The following is a 23,834-nucleotide window of genomic DNA, read 5'->3' as shown; positions in this document are numbered from 1 at the left end:
GAAAAAGTACAGATGAGGAAAACATGAGAAGATGAAAACAAAACCTTAAGGCATGTAAGCAATTCTCTCTTAAATTAATGAGGGCTTCATAAGAGCCCATACTGAATTCCTCCATGGACTAAAGGAACAGAACAGAGTGGATAGGGCTCTGATTTGAAAATACCAAATATTCTAAGTCCCATAGGCTTTTCAGTGCTCTGTGCTTTTGAAGATCAGGCTTCATGTACTTTGATTTCCTTTACTTATGCAGGCTGAAATATTCCCATCATTTCTARCACAGGTCTGTGATCATAACAGACAGAAGTAGAAAAATCAGCTCCTGAAATGATCTTAGGATCCTTCACTGCAATAGCTGTGSAATGCAGGCTGTTCATTCCTCAGGCAAGAGCGTCACTAAGAAATGTAGCCCAGGCATTAGTGCCAAGTTACAGGGCACATTAACTTGATAATAGGGATCTCATTTACAATATCTTATCATATTGAGTATAGTTCTAGCCCCAGTGTTCAGCTTACTATAGGATCTGTCAGTATAACTGCTGCGTTCTTCTGGACTCCAGCAGAACTTGCATGGGCATAAATCACCTTACAGCAGAAAGCCCAAGTCACTTCCCACTGTTCTTCTCACAAGTATTGCACTGAAGTAATGTCTGCTTAATAACACAAGAGTTACATAGCACAGAGCAATTGGTCTGTGCAGAAACTCAAACTGGTTTTGAAGTTTACCTCCAGCTCTTCCCGTATGTGTATTTGCAGTCCTGTTATTTCTCTAAATAGGATCATAAGGTATTTTAAACAATTTTTGATACTAAAAATTCATAATTCTTGTCATTTTGAATTTACTGTTATGAAATTCACAGCATTCTTTCTTATAATTTATCTCATTTATAAAAATGTACTWATTTAAAAATCCTGCAATACAATATTTCTACAAAATGTACAAATAAACAGACTGTACAAATTGATGCAATGCTCATGAAAAAGAAATTATATTCTTTGTAAGGAACCATAGTCCATTCTGGAAAGAGCCCTTGAAAACTTTCAAACGAATCTCCCTTGCATTCTTCTTTGTTTGGCTTTGAAGCTTCTTTTTCACTTCACTAATCAGACCACTGAAAACTTTCAGAGTTTTGTCTCAGYACAAAGGAGCTAGGAACCCCAGATTCAAACAGCAGTGGTAAGTCAAACAGCAGGAATTTCAAAGGTTACTCCAACCTATATTTAATCCCATGGAGTGGCTTTTGATTCTTCTCTTTGAGAACTTTTCGAATGTTATTCAGAAYAGAAATTGATCGGTTACATGATTGCTTTGTACTGCTTACTATTGTATGTGAATAAAATATGCATTATCTTCTTTTATTTTTAATTAAACAAAGGACTTCACAATGACTTTATATCTCAGACATTACTGGAAGGATGAGAGACTTTCATTTCCTAGTACCAAAAACAAAAGTATGACTTTTGATGGAAGACTGATAAAAAAGATCTGGGTACCTGATGTTTTTTTTGTACACTCCAAAAGATCTTTCATCCATGATACAACTGTGGAAAATGTCATGCTCCGAGTCTATCCTGATGGCAATGTACTCTTCAGTCTACGGTAAGAACAACACCCTTTTATAAGAAAATACAACATAACTGCAACTGTTGAGCCATGGTCTGTAGAGTGAAAAATTACTGGAAACCCTAGCAAGTAAGATTTTGATATTGGGTTGGCATTAATCTCCTGGGGTCAGGCACTGGGTAATGATGACCACTGCACACTCCCAGTTTACCAGAGGAAAATAAATCCAGGACTGACACCAGATATTATATTCTTTCATTCACTTGTGGTTTCCAGTTGCAGGATGATGACAAACTTTCCTGTTGTAAATACTACTGAAGTTTAGCAAATTCATTGCCAGTGGTTTTAGCAATATTGCAGTCGTTTTGAGTACAGTAAAACAAAACACAAAATTAAAAGTAAAGTATTAGTAAAGAACTTTTTTTTTTCCTTTTTTTCCCCCCTTCAGTGTCTTTTAAACTTATCCTGGCTATTTTTAACCTGACATATTTGTGAACATACTATGTATATTAATCAAGGCTCCAAGTAGGCACAGAGAGCAATTATTGGTCTTGATACCAGCAGTTTTAGAGAGGCACATTGAGTGACTACAAGGAACCGGAAAGTGAAGCAGCAGTTCCAGAACTGGCACAGCAAGGTCATTAAACGTGTTCTTCCCTCTTAGCTATATGCTATTGCTTTCCTTATTGAGCAGATTTGGATACTGTGAAAAAAAAAAAAGGTTTTAATGAGGATTTTTCCCCCCAAGGTCAGCCTGAGGCTCATGTATTGTGGGAATCCCAGTTCTCTAGTTTGTCAYTAATTATACTTGTGCACAGAAATGGCATTTCATCTAACCTGAATAGTTCAAAGGTCTATGCAAGCACTTGATTTTTTTTTTTGCTTGGCAATAAATTTCCAACAAGAGATTCATAAATTAAATCATGCTTATGAATCATATACAAAAAAAATACAATCAGAAACTATGAAATGAACTACTTTATATTTTATTATTATAATCATTTCCATGCGTCATGGAAGAAAGCGATCAGAGGAAATACACCAAGGCTTAGAGAAACACAAGGAGTATGACATTTATGGAGGAAGGAAGGAACAGTGGTGAACAGACATAACGTGAGCAAATACATTCTGTCAGCTTGCTGGAAGGATAAGGTATCCTCAAGATTAATAATAAGAAATTGTGTATAACAAGCTCTTATTAYGAAAAGAAGGGAGGAGGAAATGGGAAGGAATCTCACAGAGGTGGAGAGAAGGGAAAAGGTGAGGTGAGGGAAAGGAGAGCGGAATGCAGAGGAAGCAGGGCAGAGAGGCAAATACACACACTGTAAATTGACATTTTGAAATGATTAAGGTCAAACAATGTGTTTCTAGACTGCTAATGCTTATGTTCCTAAACAATCAGATGCTCACAAAAACCCTCTTTTTATATTGCCAGATTTACATGCAATGGGTAGGTTATAATCCAAATCCTTATTTGCAAGAAATCTGCATATTCTACAGATTTCTTCAGCATCCTGCATCCAGGGTTTTACTGAAACAAAGCAGAACAAAAATCTAGATTTGTTGCTAAAGTGGTCTTCGTTTTTTCAATCACTATTTGACTTGCTAGCCTCTCATTTCATAGGCAATAGCTGAAAGATTGAAACAGCATCCATTTGTGGAAGTCTTCTGTATCATTTTAGAGATGTATCATTGTCACAACTTCATTTCAACCCACTAAAATCTCATGCATGGAAAAAGTCAGCTACAGTGGGATTACTAAACAAGGGTTTTCAAAGATCATTTGCATTACCAGTGTTGTCTTTGTTACTTATATTCGTGAAGGATTCAGTATAGGCAAAACTCTGAAAAATCAATGCAACTATATGAAATGCAAGCTGTGACAGGGAAAGGAAGTTTAGCAATGTTTACTATTTTAAATTTTAAATTGCTGCCTTTAGACTTATTTTTGATTACTGGGTAAAATATCACAGGCATTTATCTCGTGTTTCTGGGAAAGCAGGTAGAATGCAAAATTTGAATTTTCTACCATTTTAGGGTACAAGGCTCTGGATATCTAATATGACTCTGCTAAGTAATGCTTCTTTTCATTTTTAGTTTTGTGAGCATTTCTATGGTGTTGAAGGGGAGAGCAGACTTTCAAAAGTCACAGTTTACCTTTTTATGCAATTAAATACTATAACCACTCTAGCTGTGGGAAAAAAAAAAAGCATTTAGAATAATATTTGCTCTAATCTTTAGTATCTTCTTCAGTCTATGAGAAATCCAGTCAAGAAATGTCAGCTTCCCTTGTTAATCTTCATAAGTGTAATCCTTCAAAGCAAAACATGTGAAAAGCTAATGGAGAACCAGGCCAGTGAAGGGCTTAAAAAATGAAGGTAATGTACTCACTAAAAAAGATTGTTTATGTTTTAAAGCACACATTATTTCACTGGCTGTTTTATCTCATTATCCTAAAGCAATTTTAGAACTGTCTAAAAAATAAAAATGTAGAAAAATTGAATTCTAATTCAGATTCTAATCCACAGATTGGTTGGGGCTCTCAGTAGGATGTCTATATAGCCTTGAGGAAGTTTAAAAAAATGTTCACTTAATTTGTTTTTCTGTTCCTTTCTGCAGAATAACAGTTTCTGCAATGTGCTTCATGGATTTCAGTAGGTTTCCTCTGGACACTCAGAACTGTTCTTTAGAACTGGAAAGCTGTAAGTTTAATTAATACTTGTTCTTCATTTCTTAACCAGCACACCATTTTGTTCATATTATGTTTTTCACAGCTTTCAATATGTGACCTCAGCCATTAACCTGTGTGTAAAAAAATGGCCAGCTTTTGATTGTTCTTGGAACAGTTTGGGGAAGTTGGAAAACAAAGACAGAAACTCCTTTTTTTCTGACTAGCTGATATTCCAAGGCCTAAATCTAAAAAAAAAAAAAAAAATCTATCAGAAAACATGCTTTGCTTGAGGACAAAATGCAAGTTAAACCTGAAATACAATGTCTGGATTTGATCTCAAGAAAACATGGAAAGGGAGAGTTGTGTTATAGTGAATAACTATATAACTATTGTAGCAGAGAGCTACAAAGATGATTAAGGGACTGGAGCATCTCTCTGATGAGGAGAGACTGAGTGAGTTGGGCCTGTTTAGTCTGGAAGAGAAGGCTGAGAGGGGATCTGATTAACATGTATAAATTCTTGAAGGGGGAATGTAGGGAGGAAGGGGCCAAGCTCTTCTCAGYGGTGGCCAGTGACAGGACAAGAGGAAATGGGTGTAAATTACAACACAGGCAGCTCCAWCTCCCTGTGAGGAGGAACTGCTCCACTGTGAGGGTGCCAGAGCCCTGGCACAGGCTGCCCAGGGAGGYTGTGGAGTCTCCTTCTCTGGAGATCTTCCAAACCCACCTGGATGCCACCCTGTGCCCYGTGCTCTGGGTGTCCCTGCTGGAGCAGGGGGTTGCACTAGATGATCTCTAGGCGTCCCTTCCRACCTCAACCAYTCTGTGATTCTGTGAAATGTCTGCTTTTCCACTGCAACTCTACCTTTTATAGGAAGTTGCAGAACAGGACAGAGAAAGGTAATTCTATCTTGCAGAGCATTTTCGTTATCTCCAAATTTATTTGTAACCTGATTATGAGCAGAACTGAGATGCTGGATTTTTGTTTGGTTTCTGCCAAAGGGAACAGGCTCCTAGTGTTCAGGCAGCTTAGCATGGCAGCTCCAGAGCTGTGTGCCCTGGGTCACTGAGCGTGACAGCTGTGAGGACTGGGACTCACAGCTGCCTGTGTCCCTCTTTCTGCTGTGTCAGGGAAACTTCTGGCAGGGCACAAGACTGAGTCCCACTAGTACRAGATTGAAAATGGCCTCTGCAATATTTTCATTGTCAACTAAAGGACAMGTTGAGATAAAAAATATGTTTCTTTTTGTGATTTTCCCAAGTTGTTTAAGTGATCTCCTCTCCCTAAGAGAAGAAGCTCTGTTCCAGAGGAAATGATCRTTTAATTTTTGCTTTCTCACAGATGCGTACAATGAAGATGATTTGATGTTATACTGGAAACATGGAAACGAGTCTCTGAGCACAGATGAACACATCTCCYTGTCCCAGTTTTTCATTGAAGAATTCAGTGCTTCTAGTGGACTAGCTTTTTACAGCAGTACTGGTATAGTAAGCCCTTGGCGTGAGAAGAGAGAAAACTGTAGCACAATCACACACAATGTCCTTCACATTTTAATCTGTTGTTAATAAATGACTTGCTGCCTTTAAGGGATCTCCTGGTTAAAATGAGGTCTCACAGTCACTATGATCTGTTGGCTCTCTGTTCCTACATTATTTTTGTGTTATCTATGATGTGACACTCTTGATACTACAASAAGATGCCATAATCATAGCTATAGTTTAACATCTGGCAAAAAGAATCTGAAGAAAATGAGCATGCAGAACAGCTAAATATATGCTGTTGCTAGCTCTTGAAAAATCCTGGGATTTCTCTGAAAGCCTCTGGATTTGCAGGAGTATTTTGGTCCTCCTTGTTTATAGAAAACTTGAAAATGCAACTCCTGAAGGATCAATTACTGGAAAGCAAACAAAAGGAACCCCAGTGTGTTTCATTTTCTAAAATCTAGTTTTGGGATCTCTAAACATTATTAAMAAATGAGTGGCTATAAGATTTCTGCATGACAGCATTTATAACCTATTGAGGCCTAATTCATGGTTTGCCTAATGTGCCATGTTTATATCTAAAGTTATAAAAAGGAGTTCCTTTATGTCAGTGCTACATTTTTTAAATACAGATACCTGCACCAGACGGATTTTTATTCCTCCCTATAGAAGAGGAACCACACTTTCTGGCAAACTGTTCAAAGCCTTAGGAATTTATTATCCCCATGCAAGGAAGTATTTATCTATCTTCTTTGCATTGTACATGCAGTTATAAATTCTGAAACATTCCCCTGCATAAATAATCTAACCATACTTTTCTTAACCAGGTAAAATGGCACACTTGCTACCATGCCACTTGCTACTGCCAAATTCCGTTGTTTGCTGAATTTGTTTTCTGCAAACTCACATAATGGCTTCTTTCCACCTTGCTATTTCTCATCAAGAACATTTCTGCAAGGCAAATGCAACCCTGTGCACAATGGTGAAACCTTAGYGCATTCTTACACCCAGTTTTTCTGTGGCACCTTTACAGCACCTTTGATTTTGCAAAGTGTAACTGCCTGAGATTTAACAGGCAGATGTTTCAATGATCAGCTGACTCAGCAGGGCAAAGGCTCTTCTAAGTTACAGGGACCACGGGGAAGTACCTGAATAAATGCAGGTACCACATCTGTTGTTTAGAAAACGGCCATTTGTGAGTAGTCACTTCTCAGAAATGCTCTTTTCTTTGGTGTTTGGTTTTTATTTTAGCCACCAGGTTCCATTTTCTTTTGTTCTTTTACTTTGCTTCTCATTTCTCTTGTTGGAAGGAAGTGATTACATGTGGAAGAGCCCCCCAGCCACCCTGTAGTAGTTATAGGGAACAGGCAGCACAACTCTAATGGGAGGCCTCTCCCAATGGCAGGGAGAAGAATCTGGGACAACAGAACAGACCCAAGTGCTGCAGCGAAAACAGCCCTCTGCATGTTCAGGTTCTGTGTATCCTTTCCTGTCAATCCTGGTGAACTATACGTCTAGACAATGTCTCATTCACCACTCAGACATAATCCATTAGGTTTTGCCTCCTAAAGAGAGTTTTGCCAAGAAACATTGCAGGTTTCTGGGTTCCTTGGTTTCCAAAGGACCCATACCTTCAAACTGCTTTTGAGATAATCATTTTTAAAAACAAAAGCCCACTCCATGGCTGAAACCACACAGGATACRTTTAAGACCAGACAGGATGATTATCAGGACACTCGTTTTTTGAAGCAGCTCGTTGTAACTGTAATGGTGTAACTCTTCCAGCACGAGCTCATTTGTGTCTGCATTTGCAGCGTAAAACACAAGTGCTACACAGGCAGCTCTTCTGGCTCCTGTTCTCCTCCTTGCACACGGAAAAGCTTCCGCTGCTGCATTTCCATTTCCACTCAGCGCTGCTGGCTAGAGCTGGCCGAGCTGGTGGCACCAGGTGRCAGCTCTTGCTCTGCTGCTGGGCTGTGCTGGGCTGAGCAGAGGGGAGGGAAGGTGCTTGGTACCTGCTCATCCGCAGCCTCCAGAGGCAGCAGCCTCCAGAGGCAGCCCCCTTCCTGTCTTTGAGTACAGTATTTTATTGAGGCAGCTGTGATGCTCCACTCCCAAGGCAGCAGTATTTTGATGCTGCATGAATGTCAGTGTACCAAGCACTACATAAAATCAGGGTGGTGGCAGTATTTTGTATGCGCTGATTATTATTGGTGTGGGCATGTGGGCACACCAGACCTACTGGGGGACAGGGCCGGTAAACACAATTCAAAAATAATGCTGACCTCTTCTCTTCTCCCTCCATCCCTTCTTCTCTTTCTTCAATAGGTTGGTACAATCGACTTTTTATAAATTTTGCCCTCCGGAGGCATATTTTCTTCTTTGTGCTGCAGTCCTATTTCCCAGCCATGCTGATGGTGATGCTATCCTGGGTTTCATTTTGGATCGACAGGAGAGCCGTTCCTGCCAGGGTATCACTAGGTAAACCTTTACCTTATATCCTTTGAGACATACAGAATGGAGAGAGGAAAGGTGTTGAAGTTACTTTATCTACTCATTTACACATGTGTAAACGTATCAGGTAACTGCCTGAACAACATTATTATTGCTTTGGTTGTTCATACCACTGACTCTTGAAGTCAACCTCCAAGTTTGGAAAATSAGATATTTCTTCAGATTGACTTTGCTGTGCTAGAAAGCAACTCACACAGCACGGAGCGGTGATTCTTCCAATTTTGTGCTGTAGAATTGCACTTTATTTATTTTGATGCAAAGATTGTCCCCCCCACCCACCTCTCTTTCTCGGAGAAGTAATGTGTAGTCTTAGCATTTCCCAAATCTGTGGCTCATAAGAGATGCTTAGAAGGCACAGCACAACCTATCTATCTGATTTTATATTGTGCAGAATTCTCTGTGTTTCACTTTCTCTCCAGAATTTTTTGCTGTCTTCCAACCGCCTTGGACTCAGTTTCCCAAACTGTCCTGTTCTTTGTCAGATACTGGGTTTGATTTGGTTGCCTAATGTCTTATGCTGTGGAAGACAAAGAGTAAAGTGGGCACCCTGCTGCTCTCACAGCTTTAATTCTGAGCACCACAGGCTCAGGATAAAAAGGAATTAATTACAGTGTGTTTTTAATAACATTATTGGTTTTATCAGAGACAAATCACTTGATAAGATTTAAAGACTGTCTTCTGTTGGGAATTTAATGGTAATAGGCTTGGAATGATTTTTTTATTCTTTTTTTTTCAGTATCTCTCAGAAGATTTGGTGGAAAAGCACTGGGATATCTAATGTATCCATAAAGCATAGGAGTTTTCAGGCTGCCAGTTTAAGAATAAATAATGAAATTCCTTTTCTGTCTTCTTGCTGATAACCAGCCCCAGAAGTTGTCTATTTCTTAGACAGTCCTTGAGAATCCTGAATCCTTGTATAAGAATCAAACTTGCATGTACTGAGGAAGCTCTTAATCTTTATAGCTATGTTAATCTAGAATCTATAGGTATATTAATCTAGAAAAAATATGTCTACAGCTACATCAAATCTCTTTGTGTTGGCACAATACATGGAATATAAATCAGTTTGTTATTCTAAAAATAAATTACGATATCTCCTACCTACTGTTGAAAATACATCTACCAATTCTTTTTATTTATAATAAATGTAATTTTTTGTAATTTTTTTAAAAATAAACTTCTGAATCTCAGTAGGTCATTTGTAATACTGTCTAAATGGTTTTACTGATCACCTCAATTTATATATGGATTTCTATGGAAGGTTACATATCAGGCATATTATGAATAACACATTTCATCAGCATACGCGTACATAATTTATCAGCAATGTTAACATGAAAGTTTTTTTWAAAAAAATTAAAGTCTGTAAGATACAGATTTTTAATGCATACATTTCCTCTTCTATGGTATCTTCCAAACTCCAACATATAACCTTAACCTTAGGACCTTGCAGYGCAAAGAGAAGAAAAGCAAAAATTCTGATTTATTCAGTGATCTTGAACTAGGACTGACGAAAGTCAATACTGAGATGTGATGTAAAAGCTATGCCATCATACAGTGCTGTGATATAGGGATGTTGCTTGCATGTTTTCCCTTTTGGGATTTCAAAACTATTTTATGCCTTTAAAATCAATTTTGTNNNNTCTGTTTTTAAGATAGGACAAAAGTAGAAATCTTAAACAGACAACAAAAATGAGGGGAATAGGCACACATAAGAGGAGAATTTGGAAAGATGAGGGTGTAATTCTGGACACATGCATGCCAATGAAAATAACCTATCTTACTTTTGATTAATTCAGCCTTTTGTGCTGGAATGTTTTCAGAAAACCAAGGAACTATGACAGAAACATATGAGAACAAAACAATGTTGTTTCCAGGAAGTACCATTGGAGAAGAAATTGGGAAGAACTTTAGGGAAGTGCAGGAACTAGAAAGGTACCTTGCAGAGCCTCAGGCCCTGTGAAGTGAGGGAAGAATCCTTCCCCTTTCCCCACTGTAGCAGGCTTGGTTCTCCCCAAGCAGACTTGGTTCACTCCGCTTTCCAGAGCCTGGATGAGGATGATGAAGGTGGTGTCAGCCATATGACCAGGTCGAGCAACTCRTAATGAGCTAAACAGACCCGCTTTGGTGGTGCTATGATAATGTCCCCTTTGTGCTTGGCAGGTATAACTACGGTGCTGACAATGTCAACCATCATCACCGGAGTAAGTGCCTCAATGCCTCAAGTGTCTTACATAAAGGCYGTGGATGTATATCTGTGGATCAGCTTCCTTTTTGTCTTCCTGTCTGTCATCGAATATGCTGCAGTGAACTATCTCACCACAATYGAAGAGAGAAAGCAGCTCAAGAAAAGGGGCAAGGTACAATCCTGTGTTTTGTGGCCTTCAGAAAACATCACAGAAGCTGCACAGTAATCCTAATACAGCACTGTGGTAACTGTTCAGTAATTACCTCTGTCACTTCTCCCSATATCTCTCTTTTCCTTTCTTGACTGAAGGGAGGAAAGGTGTCACTCTGCTTGGGATCTTGGGAACGTCTCTCTCTCCTCCTCTTCTTGAGACAGAAATTAGGGAGTACATGTCTATTTTTCCCCTGACTAAGGTCTCCTTCACTATGTTTCTCAAACACCTGCTTATCAAGAGATTCCCAATAGTCTGGTGTTTTCCTCTCTCTGAAGTGAAACCTAAAATATCTTGGTGAAATATCCCCTCCTGCTTCCTGTGGAGAAAAGWCTATTTCTCTTTTTTCCTGCTTTCCCAAATTAATTTAGGCAGATTGGCTTAATGATATCTTTTTTTGTCTGAAGATGAGGTGAATGACACGGTCATTTTTAAAACAGTGTGCCTGAAGGAGAAACATTTACAAGTTAAACATTTACTTCCCCTGACTTTTCTAAAACATGTGCTTAAAACCTTTGCATCAGTGAATATCCCCACATGTAAACTTTTTTTTTTTTTGAATATTACAAGAGGAAGACACACAAAGGATGCACATGTAGCTCATGTGATTTCATAATCCTGTCAAAAAAGTACGCTTGGAAATGTTCAAAATCACTTCCCACAGCTCTAACACAGACCTACAGGAGAGGCAAAATTTGATTTTTCTGTTTGAGAAGCTTGGACACATGTAAGTCAGCTGGCAATAATCAGTCAAACTAAGTGTGTTTATGACATATATCCCCTTCCTTGCTCATGTCACAAGGGGGCAGGCTCCCCAGATGACAGCATCTAAAGCTAGATGCATATTGTGGGGTGCCCTGTTCTCCCTGTACTCAACATGAGGAGCAACCTTGAAGAGAAAGCGTCGCTGATTTTCTCTTATTTTAGTTAATATGGCTTCTACCAGATAGGGAATAACTCTTCTTTGTTGCCAGGCTTCAGGCACGTACAGCATCGACGCCGTGCAAGCAATGGCTTTCGACGGCTGCTATCATGACACAGATGCAGACATGGACCTGCCTGCTTTCCCAGTCCGCTGTGAGGAGAACATGACTCGGGCACGGGCAGCCAGCATCCCCAACCTGAGTGCAACGCGCATCAAGAGGAAGAGATCTCTGAAAGGAAACGTGGGCAGGATTATTTTACAGAACAATCATGTCATCGACACATACTCCAGGATTATATTTCCCAGTGTGTACATTGTGTTCAACTTTTTTTATTGGGGTTTGTATATGTGAACAGAAATCACTAAAGGCTGCACATTATTTTGCATACAAAGGTAACATTATATTTCAAAAACAGTGGAACAGCAATAAAGAAACACGTTACGAGTTTCTGAAATGGCAGTGTCAAAGAGGGAATATTGTTTCGGTTAGCAGGAAAGCTGTTAACAAAAATCGCTCCTGAGCCTGGTTTCTTTTTCAGCGGGATCACACAGTGCTTCACTGTGGGTAAGCTAATGCACATGTACTGCAGCACGAGCGTAGAGGCAGTGTGCACACTACGGGGGCCCTCTATCACACACCTAAACAGGCAGCAGCTCCCAGCTCGTGTTATCCAGCCTCCATCTCCACTCCAACCATTTCTGTTTAATCAGGCGCTCTGTTTGTTCTCAGCTTGTGGTTCGTTTTAGTATGCAGTCAGCATGGATTGCCTCTGAATAGCTCTTACCCGGATTTCRCATAGTGTATTTTAATTCTGCTAGGCAACCTGTACACATCTCAGTAGCCTTTGTGCTTGGATGTTAACTACAGGTGAAGTGTTTGAACTAAGCAATGGATTAGGGACCCGCAGAAAGCACAAAGCAAACGTGATGGAGATCTGTACATRGTGCATTATTAAAGCTGCAGAAGAACCCCTGGCCCTGCTGGCTGTCCCTGACTTTCCCAGGACCACTAGGAAGAGCTTCCATCTTAGATCACCGATCCCTGAAGGTACCACAGGAATAACATCCCAGACACAAGGCACTTAGTGTCCTAGAGCTAGGACTAGCAATCTTCCAGGGAGATGAACAGCATCTGCACAAGGCAGGCCCCTCACGTCACGCACAGACCTACTGGCATCACCTGCTTTCTGCATAAGTGTTCATTTCAAAAACACAGGCTTTGAGGCAGAAATTTCAGACAACTTTGTCACGGAAACCAACCAATGCCTTTAGCAGAATCTGGCTCCTATATTGCATGCACAAGCTTGGGGCTCTGTCCCACCTTTGCCTTTTGGAGACAGACAAAACGAGCTCCGCATGCCTGCTTGCAGCACAGATTCTCATCACAGATAAAGATACCACAGTGAGACCAGAGGCACAYAGGAAATGAAGGGAAGCAGCTGTGCTGAAACAGAGCCATTCATAGCAATCCTGTCAGCCCCCGAGGAACCTTGCCTGGGTGTATCCTTAGGGTCAGSCTAAAGAGGTTGAATTAAGGACATTCACGGGTACAAGAAATGTTCACAGCTCCAGGAAAGAATGAAGATTAGTTTTGTGACTTGCCCAAATGTGGAGCCTTTTTCGACTGAAATTTCTTGGTTTTATCTATCATTTAATGAAGTGAGCTAAAATTTAACCAAGTGAGTTCAACATGATAATTTGTGTTGGCAGAAAATATCAAGAGGTAAATGCTTGGGCACTGCTCAGTTAAAATGAGGAAATGAGAATAAATTTGGAAGCCTGAATCACTCTCTGGCTTGCATGATTTTCCTATTCCAATATTGTTTATTCATAGCATGGTGATGTCTGTTACTCTTTTGAAAAGCAGCATTTGTGAAATCTCAATTACAGAGCTGGAAAAGCTGACGACGACACATTGCTGGGTGATTGAAATCTGATGGAGTGGGCACTTTGGCAGCCAATTCACTGCCAAACAAATGATCAGAGCTAAGACGGCTTTGATACTATTCCAGGGAACCCTATCATGGAAAGCAGAACTGTACCAGGAATGACAATTCTGGGAACATAAAGCCAAAGGACACACAGAGCTTTGGCAACGGCACAGCAGACATCAAGCCGAGCAGATGTGTTACGGACAAACCCCCCACCAGGGCATTCTTATGGCTGCACCGTCATTATGGAAACATCCTGCACACATATTCCAGCTTGCCAGAGAAGATCCCATGTGCAACATGTCCCCTGAACACTTCACATGAACTGATGTAACACCCTTGCTTGAACATACCAACTTTTATCTCACTTTCAGTAAGCCAAAAATGAATCCTCAGGCTCCAACTGAAAGAATACCCAGGTGGTTTCTTGATATAAATATTTTCTCTCTTCCAAAAGTCTTAAAGGATGTTTAGAGGCAGCAGCTCCACAGCGCTGAGTGCCCTAACTCAGTGTAGGCTGCCAAGCAAGCAAGCCCACCAGTGGAAGTGTAGGGGAAAGGAGGGTGATGCCTGCATTTGCTTTCTGCACGTGTGCGATAGAGGTGCCTGGGTTAGACTAGTTTGTCCCGAAAGCTGTCCAATTTTCTTTGACGGAGGAAACAATTTTTCACAATCCATCATAAAATGGAAGTGTAATTGTTGGCAAAGTGCTTTCCCCAGGAAAAATACTCCATAGAAAGGWTTTATTACGTCAATGAAGGAGATTGCACGTTCTGAGGACAAAACTTGTCAAATACTTTTACAAGGAAGTCTGTAATTTCAGTCTTCTTAGTGCAGTGAAAGAGGTGATATTGGGAATAGTTATGTTTCGCAAATGCATTGTTTGTAAAAATAGTAAATAATAACAATTAGTACTTTAATACTGTAATTCTTGTTTGGAGCACTTCCTAAGGATTAACTGACTAACCATCACATAATACCAACTTCTGAAAAGAGTTATTTTCTAGAAGAGGACAGTAATAAGTATTTTTAATCAATTTGCCTTGGCAGACCAGCATAAACGTCTTAAGAAAAGTATTCACAAGTATTTCCCATTCAGTGATTTGTAACTACTTCTGCAACCACTCGACTGTACAAGTTTTACTCCATTGCAGCATTTACTCAAAGTTACAACATCACAGCCATTGTGTAAATGCATGCTTGTTGCTTGAGTATTCATCCTAGGACCATGCATACAGTCATGCCAAAAGTACTTGGTGGACTTTGGGAACAGAAATAGCAGCTTGTAATGACTTCTATGACCAGGTAAGTGCAGCCTGTGGCCTCCTTATTTTTAGCATCTGCTGCTACACCTAGCTGTATTAAAACATCCTGTAAGTGATAAGGTGTTCAGGTCTGGAGAACTGCTTCATTCTTTACAGAGTTACAATTTTAATGGAAGAAGTAAGCAAAATTTCATGCCAGTGAATTGTTCTTCACAGAGGTACAAAAAAAAAAAAAAAAAAAAAAACAAAAAAAAAAAGCCCAACTCCCAAGAAAGGGTGAGAATTTACACTAAGATATTAATAATTCCAATACATTCTGCAATGTATCTTGAACACTGGGTGAAGTCATGATGAATAATGACTCAGAATTAGGAAGTACAGCATATCTTACTTTTTCTTCTGAAAGAAATCTTAATAGAGCAATGCAAAATTTATTAATTTCTGCACTTTTGTACAATTCAAATAGCCTTAGTTTCATTCATTGCAAAACTTTCTCTCCTGAATAACAAATCCACATGTTGTTTACTCAGGTGGCTGTGATTCTTCAGTCTGGTCAGATGATGACCCAAGTGCTTCAGGTGGTAAAACAAGGACAACAGAACAGGATGAACAATGTTTCCTTTCTTTCCTCCTCCCGCTATGTCTGCCTATTATATTTTGCCACTTCATTTATTCAACACAATTGGCCAATGGGGAAAATGAGTGGGCTACCTCATCCGGGAAATTTGGATGAAAGGGGCTGTGTGCGCCAGCAACTTGAGAGACCCCACAGGGCTATGCTGGTGGGCTCTGCCTTCATTCGAATAAAGTTGTAGGACTTCTCTGTCTGTCTCCTTTGTGGACATTCGGTTCTAGTTCTGGACAGTGAGATTTTTCCACATAACTGGGAACTTGTCTGGGATCCTTCCACCTTCTGGTGATTGTTTCCTTATCATCCCTTTCAATATGGATTTGCATTCCCAATTTAGCCTTCAAATCCTTTCCCAGCAGGAGATTGCAATTACAATTTGAGACAAAAAGAAGATCTCAAATTTATTACCCCCATCYACTAATAACAGCAGGATAAGAAGCACCTGCTCCTCACTTCCACTTCCCACTTGGATAACCAAGCAGCCTTTTGACAGTTGCTCTCCTTTTGGGTAATGTGTCAAAGGCTGGTCCCTCAGGGTCCAATTCCCCGTTTCCTCAAAGCATTCTGGTTCTTTCCAACCAATGAGAGGGGCTCTCATCCTTTTCCTGCTCCAGGGATATAGCCTTGGACAGATTATAAATTCTGGGGACTGCCAATTTAATGGTCTGATTATGTATGCTCGCTAATCCCAAAGGCTGGCTAAACTGACTCAAACATCTGGATACCAATGGGGATCTCCTGTTGGAATCATACCATCCACCATCGATTGCATTTTGAGCCACCTACAGCTGCCTGCCCTCCCATAATAGACAAGCTTTTTGCAATATCATCCTCTTTTCGCAAAAGAAAATCCCAGTCCTTCCAAGTGTAATGTGCATGTCCTAGATATTCATATATCTTTTTCCTAACTTCTATACAAGGGGGCAGTTCTTTCTTTAATCCCCTTATATAGGGTAGTCGGGGGCACAATCACAAAATCAAATCCCTTGTCCTGACCTCCCAGCCGAACCAGTCACAGAGGCATTTGCTTTTGGTGCCTTGTGTTGGATTCATTTTYTTGTTTTTGAACGGAACAAAATGCCCCATTCTTCCTCTTTTTCACAATTACTAGAAGCAGGAGGTGCAGRGGAGGGAGCAGGAGCAGCAGCTCCTGATGGGTTTTGATGATTAGATGGGGGAAGGTCCATTTTTCTCCACCTTTTTCCCTTTTTCTCCTCTCCCTTTTGTTACCTAGATTCCCCTAGGTGTTGCACTTAGCCATACTGACCCACATTCTTTCTCGATGGGACCCTTCTCAGTATTACTGAGACACATTCATAAAAATTCASAAAGACTATGACTGTTATCCAACCCTAGAGGGGGCCACCTAAATCCCCCTGGTAATGTGTATTTTGGCCTAGTGCTTCTTTCCATCGGACCTAGTGCTTTCCATCAGACCCAGTAGTCTTTTCCATCGGACTACTTGAGGACCCCCCTGGTCCTACCTGCAGATCCCCCTGATTCACTGATTGTATTTCTGGAGGAATGTGCAGGCTACCCCAAAACCTCAACATTCTCCCCATGGGGTTAAGTGGGAGTCACCACTCCTTCTGCCAATATCCTCCTTCACCTTCTCTTTACTGCCCTCCCTGGGCATCCCTCGGATGTCATGGTCATTTTGCTCTCCATTCCCCCATAATAGTCACTGGWGAGATTTCAGTGCTCCTTTCTGTCAGACCTGGTCCTTTCCATTGGACTTAGTGATACCTAGTTGTCCTTTCCATCAGATGTAGTCCTGTCCATTGGACTACTTGAAGACCTCCTTGGTCCTACTTGTGGATCCCCCTGAGCTGCTCCTCGTCTGTCTCTGGACAGTCTCAGGAAGCCAATCAGTCATCGGTGCCAGCTGCTATAGAAGGGAGTTGATCACCAAAAGTTGATTGCGGTCAACCCTGATCCCGTCTGCCCTCCCTGGATGGTGGAAGGATCCCAGAGGAGCCCCCACTTGTGGCTCCCTGCCTCCTTCCATCTGTTCCTACCTGAGATCAGATGACTCCTTTGTCCCCCTTGCCAGAGAATGGGGAGCAATTCCYTCCTTTGCAAAGSCCCCCAACTTGTTGCACATGTTCCTTGGTCTCACTACTCACTCACTCTTGGCCCTGCTCAGTCCACCCCGCTGCATACGCTCCTTTGTCCCACTCATTAGCTGAAAAACGTGGGRTAGCTCCCTTAAATGTAAAGGCTCCTCTGTCACCTTTGTGGATATTCTTCCTTCCAGGGAGATTTTCTGCACAAAGGGATATAAAAATATTTCTGGCAGTTTTCATGTCTGCGATGAGGCTGCTGAAGATTTCTAGGTAAGTAAGTCTGATGGAGGGGTTCTGGAACAAGGCTTTGGTCCAGGAAAAATAAAATAAAATAAAATAAAATAAAATAAAATAAAATAAAATAAAATAAAATAAAGCTAAAAACTAGATATTTTATTGCTTATTATGCACAGAAAAACTTTAAACAAATAACAAGAGGATGTTTTATGTGATAATTAAATTCATGTAATAACTCTAGAGGGGAAATACTATCATTTTATTTCCTTATGGTTTCGCAGAACGAGTATATTTTTTCTCTCTYGTATACACACAATAACTTGGAACTAGGACAAAGAAACAACTTGGGAGCGGATTACGTTTTGAGATGACAGTTGCAGAGAACTTCTGTATGTTTGGGGTAAAAACCCTGTCGCTTTACTGCGCTAGGTTAAACGGTATTGAATTGCACAGGACAAGGGCTGGGCAGTGGCTGACACCGCATCAGCCAACACCATTCCCTCTTGACACTCTATTCCCGTTTATTCCTGCGGCCCGAGCGCTCGCTCAGCACCAGGGACCGAGGGCAGCGCTTCCCTGAGGCCTCTTCCCTCGGCTCCCGCCGTGATCCGCGGCCGGGYCTGCGCCGCCGCCATTTCCCGTCGGCCGCTCTCCCCGCTCCGCCCCTGGCTGCGCAGGGCTGCTGGGTGAGTGCCGCGGGAAGAGGAGCGCGTGGGGAGCCCGGCGCGGCCGTTGGCGGCGGTTGGAGGCGGCCAACGGCAGTGCGGGACGCGGGGGAAGGCGCCCCGGGAGTCACGGGTGCCACCGCAGGCGCGCGGGGAAGGCGGCGGCGCCCGCACCGGCAGGGCCAGGGAGGCGGGCGYGGGGCCTGGCGGCTCCCAGCCGGGCACAGGGTCCCCGCGGGACTCGGAGCCGCGTCCCGGGGCGCCGCCGGCGCTGCGTGTGCGGGACACGCTGGCTGCTGCTGCTGGTGCTGCTGCGCGCCATGCCCCTCGTGCCCGGGCTGGTCCCGCCGTGCGGCGCAGCAAAGACGCCCCTGCGTATTCCTTGCTGCTGGCGCTTGAGCTTGTTTTTTTCCCTGTTTTTTCWCCTTCTGGACCAAATGTAAATAATACCGTGTTCGGTGCTGCAGTGGCGGGGAAGCGGCAGCGCACACGTGGTGTGAGGAGCAGCTGTGGCCATTCCTGTTCCCTGCTGCTCTGGAGGGGGCAGAGTCTCGGCGGTTCCCTGCCTTGGGCACAGAGGCCTAAACTTGTGGCATGCAGCAATACTGACGTGATGCAGGCCTTTCTGGCTGAAGCAGAAGCACCTGCAGGCTGGCCCAGTGCGTTCACATTTTTTGCTCGCTTGCTCTGATAAAGTAACRAAGCACTGTAGAATTGCATGTTTTTAAATGAAACACCAGTGCCCGAATTGTACATCCGTGCTTTTAACTTTGTTAGATACTGCACAAGTGAGCTGAGAGGCTGATACGGTGGATGTGGGTGTATGATTCRGAACTGGCAATTCAGGTTTAGTTGCATACGTGCTCTTGGCACTTGGGGATGTCCGTAAAATAAAATGTCTGCACTCTGATGAAAGAATGATTCTACAGAAGCCCCAAAGTCTGAGTGATTTGCAGAGGTGGAAACACCACCTTATGATTTTGTAGGTTTTGGTATAGTTATATAAATCAACAGAAGGGATTAAAAATTATGGAAGAGTGAAGACCTGTCTTCCATAACTTTGGTTTTACCAGTTCTGGCCATCCAGAATACGCTGTGGAGATCCCAACAGAGGCCGAGCTTGTGTGTCCCTCTACGATGAGGATCATTGGATGTGCAGCAGTGCCAAATGATGCAGCCTAAAACTGTTCCCAGGATCTGAGACCTTAAGCAGGTGCCCTTGTCTAATATTCCTGACAATGCCCCACTGCAGGAGGGTCTGCTCTGGGCCTTTCTGTGCCTTGGAAAAGCTGCTGTTACCACTCCTGCCCATTCCCTCACAGTGACCTGCTCTTTCACTTGTCATCCCAGTTTTCATGCCCTTTCCCTGTGTTTCTTTACCCGTTGCCACCTTGTGTAGCCTTTACTGTACSCTGTTGCACTAGTGTGAGGGCTTCCTCATCACGGTATCTTCGTTATTGCTCGTTTGGCAGGTGGGTACCAAACCTACCTACCTACAAACATTTGGTAGGTTGGTAGGTCCGGAATTACTGCACGGTTGCAGGGTACAAGTTACCCTGTCAGTTGCTTTGCCCTGGCGTGGCTCGTGCACTAACAGCTGCCCTGTTTGAGGTGAAYGTTGGTGCTCCCAGAGTGTGCCGTGCTAACGCCAAGGACATGTGTTGGTTGCGGTCTGAGATACAGCTCCTGCTGGATRTTAGTGCCCTTAATGAAGCGGAGTGATTTTATATAACAATAAATAAGTCTCTGAAGCATTTGTTTGATGAATGCATAAATTCTAAACATGTATTTATTTAAAAGGCCTGAAAAAGACAGTTTACAATATGTAAGACAGATGGAAAGGTGTGCTTTCCTTAACCTCCCCACCCCCTTTGCAGCCCTCCACCTTTTTAACTGCTGGGGTCCTGCACCTGAAATACTGCACGTCCTCCCCCAGCTGGCTGCTGCTGGAATATCATCTGGAAGACTTGTGCTTTTCTCTGCTTTCAGTACATTTCTAGGAAGCAGAATAGAGTGCCAGTTTCTGCTTGTGGCCTTACCCTTTCCCGTCATGTTAACATTAAATCTTGTAATTAAAATCTTAATCTTTAGGGATCTGCAGCTATTCCTGCAGAAGAAGGATTCCCTAAGGCCTTTTGCCACCCCTGGTCTGTGTCTGTGTGTGGATTCCTGCCTTTATAAGGCTTTGTAGTGTATTTTTTGTTTCATCATGTGTTCTTTAGCATAAACCCAGCTGCGAGATTGGGACTTCTGTGAGCAAGAGCTTCCAGCAAAGATCTTTGGAGAATCACAGAATCACAGAATGGTTAAGGTTGGAAGGGGCCTCAGAGGTCATCTAGTCCAACCCCCCTGCACACACAGGGACACCCAGAGCACGGGGCACAGGGCTGCATCCAAGTGGGTTTGGAAGATCTCCAAAGAAGGAGACTCCACAACCTCCCTGGGCAGYCTGTKCCAGGGCTCTGTCACCCTCACTGAAATKYTTCCTTAAGTTCCTGTGGAACTTTTGGTGCCTCAGCTTGTGGCCGTTTCCTCTAGTCCTRTCSCTGSCCACCACTGAAAAGAGGCCGSCCCCTCCTCCTCACTGCCTCCCTTGAGGTATTTRTACACGCTGATCAGGTCCCCCCTCAGCCTCCTCTTCTCCAGGCTGAACAGRCCCAGCTCCCTCAGCCTTTGCTCATAGGGCAGATGTTCCAGGCCCCTGATCATCCTGGTAGCCCTGCGCTGGACTCTCTCCAGCAGCTCCACATCCCTCTTGTGCTGGGGAGCCCAGAACTGGACACAGTGCTCCAGATGTGGCCTCACCAGGGCTGTGTATAGGGGGACAATCACCTCCCTCGACCTGCTGGAGACGCTCTTCTTAATGCACCCCAGGATCCCGTTGCCCTTCTTGGCGACCAGGGCACACTGCTGCCTCATGGTCATCTTGTCATGAGAAATGGGGGCCCATTGGGGCCTTTCTTACTGCATGGAGTGAGTAGTGCAAGACACGCGTGAGCATTTTACAGCAGARCTGCTCCTGGTCCTTGCGTGGTCCTTGTCCCCATCTAGCCAAGGCAGCAGGGGCTGCCCTGGGCCTGCGAGCTCCTGAGGTTGTGTTGCAAGCTGATGGTTGTGTTTTTCTCTCCTCTCAAACAGGAACATGCCTAAGAAAGGAGGGAAGCGTACTGAAATGGGAAAGGAGATGCAGGAACAGTGTAAACGAGCCAAGGTGGAAGGAGCTGCTTCTCCATCGCTTATGAATTATGAGAGCCCAGAGAGCCTCTTCAGAAGCTTGATCGCTCCCATCAAAGAAGAGGTGTTTTTCAGGGAGTACTGGGAGCAAAAGCCACTGCTTGTTCAGAGAAATGACCCGCTGCTGGCTGCTTACTACCAGTCTCTGTTCCAGCTGTCTGACCTGAAGGAACTGTGCTGCCAGGGGCTGTGCTATGGCCAAGATATTAATATCTGCAGATGTGTGAATGGAAAAAAGAAAGTTTTAAATAAAGAAGGCAAAGTGAATTACATGCAGCTGAAGAAGGACTTTGACCAGAAAAAGGCAACAATACAGTTTCATCAGCCTCAAAGATTTAAGGTTGGCTCATTTCATCATTTTAGAATATAGAGAGTGCATGTGTGTAACATTGTTTGGCTTGAGTCWTGGCAGACTTGGCTTCATCTCTGCCTCCAGTAAGCTCAGGAGAGAGAGTGGACATCAGTGACCTGCTGAAACCTGGGTTTGAACTGTGTAGATCAAAACAGGGTTCATACATCTACGCTCCATTTTTCAGTGCTCTGCCACAGGTGCAAAATATGACTAGTGCTATAAAATTAAGTATTAAAAAATGCTTTGTCACATATAACTAGGAAAATAGATTAAGTTGATAAGTAGCCCCCAGTGTCTGCTCAAATTAACCCTACTAGCCCATTTTGTTTTGTTCCCTCATGCAAATACAAGCTTTTATACCACTTTCCCTGAGTGCAAAGCCAGGTGTGATACTGCACAAAGTATTTCCAAGATATTCCCTGGGCTTGTAGGAGCATTGGCTGTGAAGTGCTTCAGTAGTCCTTGTGTAATGAGAATGAGGCAGTGCTGTCTGTACAGTTGTGGAAAGGGCTCATTTGCAAATTGGACTGGATTTGCAAATTGTCCACTGTGGTGGGAACACAATTCAGCCACAATGTGGTGGTCCCTCACATCCCAGACGTACATCTGCATCCCAAGAAGAGTATCGTGGGCAAGTGTAGCTCTGTTCAAGGGTAGCTRCAGTGTCCAGTGGCAGGGGCTTCAGCTTTGAAGTGGAAATAGTGCAGGGTTTATGCTGAAATAGAGAGCTGGGGCAGAGTGTGTGTGAGTTGTGCTGAAGTTGCACTTGACGCAGCCCTGGTGGTTTTGCATCTGCTGCTATGAGAGCCAGGCCTTCAGTGCATCTGTCACGTGTTAGATGTGGATGAGCGAAGGTTGTTCTTGAACATGCCCAACCRTTAATAAACAAACATGTTTTGGAAGTGAAATTCAGAGATGTAATGAGAAAAATCTGTTCTGARAGGAAAATGAAAAACAAGGAAATGGATGTCTGGCCAGGGAGCAGTGCCAAGCTCAGCCGTCGTCATCAGCTGCGCTGTGTGTGAGCTAGTCTTTTTCTAARTCAAGCTCAAGAGAGGGTTGGGGTTTAGCTTCATGCCTTTTGCCTTCTGCACCGGGTCTGTTAAGATTATTGGAGCTGGGCTTGCCATAGTAAAGAGGTGACTATTTCACAGCTCAATGCACAAGGCTTAAGATAGGTTCTTTAGAAATGTGCAGGGAATTATAGTATTGGTTTACATTCCCTATTGAACTGAATAATGGCTTAACATGTTTTGCCGTAGTAAGATGCATTTGGAAAACAAGGAGATGATTTGTTTCCTTCCCTTTTCTTCCTCTGGTACTTTGTACTATCTTGACCTGGCTGCTCTCTCCAGACACATGGAGGAGAAGAAGGTGCTCAGGAGTAGCCAGCATGGATTCACCAAGGGGAAATCCTGCTTGACTAACCTGATCACCTTCTACGAAGGAATATCTAGCTGGATAGATGAGGGCAGAGCGGTGGATGTCGTCTATCTGGATTTGAGCAAGGCTTTTGACACTGTCCCTCACAGCATCCTCCTGGGCAAGCTCCGAAGGTGTGGGATAGATGAGTGGACGGGGAGGTGGATTAGGAATTGGCTCGATGGCAGGGTGCAGAGAGTGGTTGTCAATGGTGCGGAGTCCAGTTGGAGGCCTGTACTTAGTGGTGTCCCCCAGGGGTCAGTTCTCGGACTGGTCCTGTTCAACTTATTCATTAACGACCTGGATGAAGGGCTGGAGTGCTCCGTCAGCAAGTTTGCCGACGATACCAAACTGGGAGGAGTAGCTGATAGCCCTGAGGGCTGTGCTGCCATCCAGAGGGACCTGGACAGACTGGAGGACTGGGCGGTGAGAAACCTCATGAGGTTCAACARGGGCAAGTGCAGGGTCCTGCACTTGGGG

General features: G+C 43.1%; 2 protein-coding genes across 2 annotated transcripts in view; both read left to right on the top strand.

Moving 5' to 3' along the window:
- Positions 1–11,903, top strand: part of GABRR3 (gamma-aminobutyric acid type A receptor rho3 subunit) — a 28,055-nt gene extending 16,152 nt beyond the window's left edge. The window contains exons 4-9 of the mRNA XM_026038556.1: positions 1,374–1,597; positions 4,181–4,263; positions 5,574–5,714; positions 8,042–8,194; positions 10,391–10,587; positions 11,601–11,903. Of these exons, the coding sequence (XP_025894341.1) occupies positions 1,374–1,597; positions 4,181–4,263; positions 5,574–5,714; positions 8,042–8,194; positions 10,391–10,587; positions 11,601–11,903 (1,101 nt within the window). The remainder of the gene's footprint in view (positions 1–1,373; positions 1,598–4,180; positions 4,264–5,573; positions 5,715–8,041; positions 8,195–10,390; positions 10,588–11,600) is intronic.
- A 9,584-nt stretch (positions 11,904–21,487) lies between these two features.
- Positions 21,488–23,834, top strand: part of RIOX2 (ribosomal oxygenase 2) — a 14,741-nt gene continuing 12,394 nt past the window's right edge. The window contains exon 1 of the mRNA XM_026038549.1: positions 21,488–21,920. Within this exon, the coding sequence (XP_025894334.1) occupies positions 21,489–21,920 (432 nt within the window). The 5' untranslated portion in view covers position 21,488. The remainder of the gene's footprint in view (positions 21,921–23,834) is intronic.

Source organism: Nothoprocta perdicaria, unplaced genomic scaffold (genome assembly GCF_003342845.1).
Source record: "Nothoprocta perdicaria isolate Ctin4 unplaced genomic scaffold, notPer1 scaffold_212, whole genome shotgun sequence".
Taxonomy (NCBI): domain Eukaryota; kingdom Metazoa; phylum Chordata; class Aves; order Tinamiformes; family Tinamidae; genus Nothoprocta; species Nothoprocta perdicaria.
This window is presented reverse-complemented; position numbering and strand designations above follow the sequence as displayed.